Here is a 5,245-nt window from a genome sequence, read left to right as displayed (position 1 = left end):
GTATATGTATATGTTTTTAAAAGGATAATCAGTCCTGGATTCAAATCATGGTTTGTGACTCTGGATGCATTATTTACCTATCTAGGTCTGTATTCTCATTTGGAAAATGGGCTAATAACCTCTCCTTCTAGGGCTAAGCATTAACTGAGTTGGTGAATGCGTTGTGCTTAGTACTGAGCCATCAGTGATAGGGCCAGAAGATGCTCCTTTGTTATTAACCTGGCTTTACAAATTCTCCTAATGCCTCTCTGCTAATAACTAATATCTAGATCATAGGTTCTTTTTCATAATTTGTCCCTTCCATATCAAGATTTCCCCTTAAAAATAAATATTTAGTGGATTTTTTGGTTTGTTTTGCTTTTCTACTAATATTATAGGTTAAAACTGTAAGTGTGGTTTGGAATAGGATTATGTTCAGGGCCTTCAATATGATTTTTGGATGAAGTTTCTTTGTAGTCTTCTCTTAAATAACTTGTGGGGTTTTTTTGTTGTTTTTTTGTTGTCTCCAGCTGTCACAGCTTCTATAGCAAACGCTACTCACGGGCCCTCTATTTAGGAGCCAAGGCCATTCAGCTGAACAGTAATAGTGTTCAAGCTTTGCTACTTAAGGGAGCAGCACTTAGGAACATGGGCAGAGTCCAAGAAGCAATAATCCACTTTCGGGAGGCCATACGGCTCGCACCTTGTCGCTTAGATTGTTATGAAGGTAAGATGGAAAACATAGGTGAATGGTGTGAATCTGTGGGTATGGCAACAGTCCTCAGATGGAAGGTTTCATTAGGCCAGCACTTCCCAAACTCTGTTAGAATAAATCTGGGGAAGCTGGCTGGATGTGATGGCTCATGCCTGTAATCTCAGCACTTTGGGAGGCTGAGACGGGCGGATCACGAGGTCAAGAGATTGAGACCATCCTGGCCAACGTGGTGAAACCCTGTATCTACTAAAAATACAAAAATTAGCTAGGCATGGTGGCACACGCCTGTAGTCCCAGCTACTTGGGAGGCTGAGGCAGGAGAATTGCTTGAACCTGGGAGGCAGAGGTTGCAGTGAACTGAGATCACACCACTGCACTGCAGCCTGGCAACAGAGTGAGACTCCCTCCCAGAAAAAAAAAAAAAAAAATCATCTGGGGAAGCTTTTCAAATCCTGATGTTGCATCTCTCCAGTGTAGATGGAAATATATGGAGTTGGGGATAGACGTTGACATATCTGGAGGTCCCCAGGTATTATCAATGTGCAGACAAGTTTGGGAACCAATGCACTAGGCATTTTACATTTATTTAGGGCTTTCACTGGATTTGTCACCCTGTACTTTCAGAATCCGTTTTTTCTGATTCTTTTTTTTCTGGTTTTTGGTGAGGGGAGAGTTGGGATGGGGTTTTTTTTTTTGTCCTCCCACCCCTCGCCCCCATCCAATGTGGCATACTCATTAATATGAATCTCTCTGTGTCAGGCACTATGCGAGATCACTTAGTTTGCCTATTTTTTTTTTATTATTATTCCTTTTTTTTTTTTTCCGAGATGGAGTCTCGCTCTTGTTTCCCAGGCTGGAGTGCAGTGGCACAATCTCAGTGCACTGCAACCTCTGCCTCACAGGTTCAAACGATTCTCCTGCCTCAGCCTCCCAAGTAGCTGGGATTACAGGCGCCCACCACCACACCCAGCTAATTTCTGTGTTTTTAGTAGAGACGGGGTTTCACCATGTTGGCCAGGCTGGTCTCGAACTCCTGACCTCGTGATCTGCCTGCCTCAGCCTCCCAAAGTGCTGGGATTACAGGCGTGAGCCACTGTGCCCAGGCCCTGTTTTTTTTTTGAGACAGAGTCTCACCGTGTCGCCCAGGCTGGAGTGCAATGGCATGATCTTGGCTCACTGCAGCCTCCACCTTCCAGGTTCAAACGATTCTCCTGCCTCAGCCTCCCAAGTAGCTGGGATTACAGGCGCCCACCACCACACCCAGCTAATTTTTGTATTTTTTAGTGAGATGAGGTTTCACCATGTTGGCCAGGCTGGTCTCGAACTCCTGACCTCGTGATCTCCCTGCCTCGGCCTCCCAAAGTGCTGGAATTACAGGCATGAGCCACCACAACTGGCTTATTTTTTTTTTTATTTTTATTTGAGATAGAATCTCACTCTGTCGCCCAGGCTGGAGTGCAGCCGTGCAATCTCAGCTCACTGCAACGTCTGCTTCCTGGGTTTAAGTGATTCTCCTGCCTCAGCCTCCTGAGTAGCTGGGATTACAGGCGTGCACCACCACACCCAGCTAATTTCTGTGTTTTTAGTAGAGACGGGGTTGCGCCATGTTAGCCAGGTTGGTCCCAAACTCCTGGGCTCAAGTGATCTGCCCACCTTGGCCTCCTAAGGTGCTGGGATTACAGGCGTGAGCCACTGTACATGGCCTGTTAGGCCTATTCTTTTTCATGGCCATCTTACCTTGGACCAGAGTTAGTATTCATGGGATAACTCCACATCCATATGATAGTGTTGGCTGTGGGAATGGGTCTGTTCATTGTGACCTCCAGAGTGGGCACAATCGGGGTCCAACTTTGTTTTGTTATGTAATATTTTAAGTTCATGTGAACTGACCCTAGGAGTTCAAAGGACCTGTGCCAGCTTCAGCAATGTTTGGTGACTCAGTCACAGACATTAAAATAGATCTTTCAAGATGCAGTTCCTCCAAAACATATTTTTATAAGCACTTAAAAATATACCCAGGAGTCTAGGAGTGATTTGCTCTTAACAGGAAGATGAGTTCAAATTTGAGAAATAAAATTTGGATGTTGGGAAAGAGAACAGATCTGCTTATATAGCCAGAGAGCTATGCCTCTGTATTTGTTGGGGGGAAAGAGGATTGTCTTTGTTCTTAAAGAAGCTCCAGCAAACTAGCCATTGATTTCAGATTAACTTCTTGATCCTGAAACTGTAACTGCCCTATCGTCCCAGCTGCTGTTATCATGTTAATTCCATTATACTGCATGCTTATTTCACCAGAGATCAGGGATGCAGTTGAATAGCCTGTCCTATAATATTTGGACAGCAGATGTTTCCCAGTTGGCCAGTGAGGCTTCTTAAGCTGCCATTTGGAGATTTGGGTCAGGGCAACTCTGACTACACCCTTTGAGGTTTCTTACAGTTTCCAGTTGGAGCTTCCTTCTTTTGCTGGTAGAGGTTTAGGTTAGGCAAGTGCATTCTGTTTTCTTCTTAAGTTCCAGTAGGGCTTTAGCAGGGAATTAAAACTATTCAATAAGTAATTGCAAACAACTGTATGTGGAATCCAGCATGGATTAAGAGTTAGGTAATTGGCCAGGTGTGGTGGCTCACGCCTGTAATCCCAGCACTTTGGGAGGCCGAGGCCAGTGGATCAGCTGAGGTCAGGAGTTCAAGACCAGCCTGGCCAACATGGTAAAATACCATCTCTACTAAAAATAGAAGAAAATTTAGCCATGCGTGGTGGCACATGCCTGTAGTCCCAGCTACTTGGGAGGCTGAGGCAGGAGAATCGCTTGAACCCAGGAGACATGGGTTGCGGTGAGCTGAGATGTCACCACTGCACTCCAGCCTGGATGACAGAGCAAGACTCTGTTTCTAAAAAAAAAAAAAAAAAAAAAGTTAGATAATTTCTGGTTAAGTAACCATAGTGTGTGGAAGGGTGTGCATGAATGTTATAAATGCTGCTAGGGTGGAGGAGTATGCAGAGAAAATCTGCCAAGGATTGTGTGGGTTTGGGGTTTAAGCTGTTTTTTTGTTTTGATGAGCGCTTTGTGCCAGGAAGTTATTCCTCTGTTCTCCTCAACTTCTTGGCATGAAGAGTTGAGCGTTGACCAACTCTGTCCTATGAGGAGGAAGGTGGCCTCCTCATAGGACATCTCGCTGTGGGTGTGGAAAGAGGCAAGGGCTGCCAGTTCCAGTCTGTTTGGTGCACCTGATAAAGTATTCTTCATCTAGTTTAGGGAAGCCCTCAGCAAGTGCCTTTTGAGACAGATGTTATGTTTCAAATAAAAGAGTCTTTCTCCCTAGGTTGCTTGACAATAAGTCCTTTATTTGTCAAACTGGAAATTCACTTAAAGACTCTAGGAGCCAGGCCAGGCACGGTGGCTCACACCTGTAATCCCAGCACTTTGGGAGGCCAAGCTGGGATCACCTGAGGTCAGGAGTTCGAGACCAGCCTGACCAGCATGGAGAAACCCCGTCTCTACTAAAAATACAAAACTAGCTGGGCGTGGTGGTGCATGCCTGTAATCCCAGCTACTCAGGAGGCTGAGGGAGGAGAATCACTTGAACCCGGGAGGCGGAGGTTGCAATGAGTGGAGATGATGCCATTGCACTCCAGCCTGGGCAACAAGAGTGAAACTCCGTCTCAAAAAAAAAAGACCCCAGGAGCCTTCCATCTTAAACCTAGCCCTACAGGTGACCGAATGCAGCTGGAAAATAACAGCTTGTTAAGAGGCAGCAAAACCTTGGGTTTTGTTGGGAACATCATCCCTCACTACTTTGATCTCTTGGCCATATGACAGACTAATCATTAGTGTTGCATTTATTCTTCCAGCGGTCAGATGGGGTGCTCACATGCTGTGAGTTCCTTACATGTGCTTGTTTCCTTCCCTAAACTGAAGGTGCCTTTGAAGGCAGTCTTTTTCCACATCCATCAAGTGCTCTGGGGAAGAGCACTTCTTAGTTATTCCATCAACACACTTGCCTGTCTAATCTCACCATCAGTTTCCCCTGGCCTGCCCTTCATCTGAAACTTTGAAGGTTAGCAATTTGGATAGCTGTCAGAGTGGAAGCATGGGTTGGAGTGGTGATGGCATTGAATGTCTTCATGTGTCTTACTTTTTTCAGGTCTTATCGAGTGTTACTTAGCCTCCAACAGTATTCGAGAAGCAATGGTAATGGCTAACAACGTTTACAAAACTCTGGGAGCAAATGCACAGACCCTTACCCTTTTAGCCACCGTTTGTCTTGAAGACCCAGTGACACAGGAGAAAGCCAAAACGTTATTAGATAAAGCCCTGACCCAAAGGCCAGATTACATTAAGGCTGTGGTGAAAAAAGCAGAACTGCTTAGTAAGTGTGTCTTATTTTCTGCCCTATTCATCATTGATTTTTATAAAACCTGACCTCATTGGACACCGTTGTCCCAGCTAGTTACAGATGACCAGACAGGTGTGTGTCTTTTGCAGCAGGTCTGAGCCTGCTTGGATTGGTTTATATTTAGCCCAACCAAATGTAGCTGGCTTAGACCTGCTT

At 45.3% G+C, this 5,245-nt stretch overlaps 1 protein-coding gene across 1 annotated transcript in view; it reads left to right on the top strand.

Moving 5' to 3' along the window:
• ANAPC7 (anaphase promoting complex subunit 7) overlaps positions 1–5,245 on the top strand; it is a 30,642-nt gene that overhangs the window by 21,229 nt on the left and 4,168 nt on the right. Inside the window, exons 8-9 of the mRNA XM_011936363.1 lie at positions 510–706; positions 4,838–5,062. Of these exons, the coding sequence (XP_011791753.1) occupies positions 510–706; positions 4,838–5,062 (422 nt within the window). The remainder of the gene's footprint in view (positions 1–509; positions 707–4,837; positions 5,063–5,245) is intronic.

Source organism: Colobus angolensis, unplaced genomic scaffold, assembly GCF_000951035.1.
Source record: "Colobus angolensis palliatus isolate OR3802 unplaced genomic scaffold, Cang.pa_1.0 Scaffold10, whole genome shotgun sequence".
In the NCBI taxonomy this organism is placed as follows: domain Eukaryota; kingdom Metazoa; phylum Chordata; class Mammalia; order Primates; family Cercopithecidae; genus Colobus; species Colobus angolensis.
This window is presented reverse-complemented; position numbering and strand designations above follow the sequence as displayed.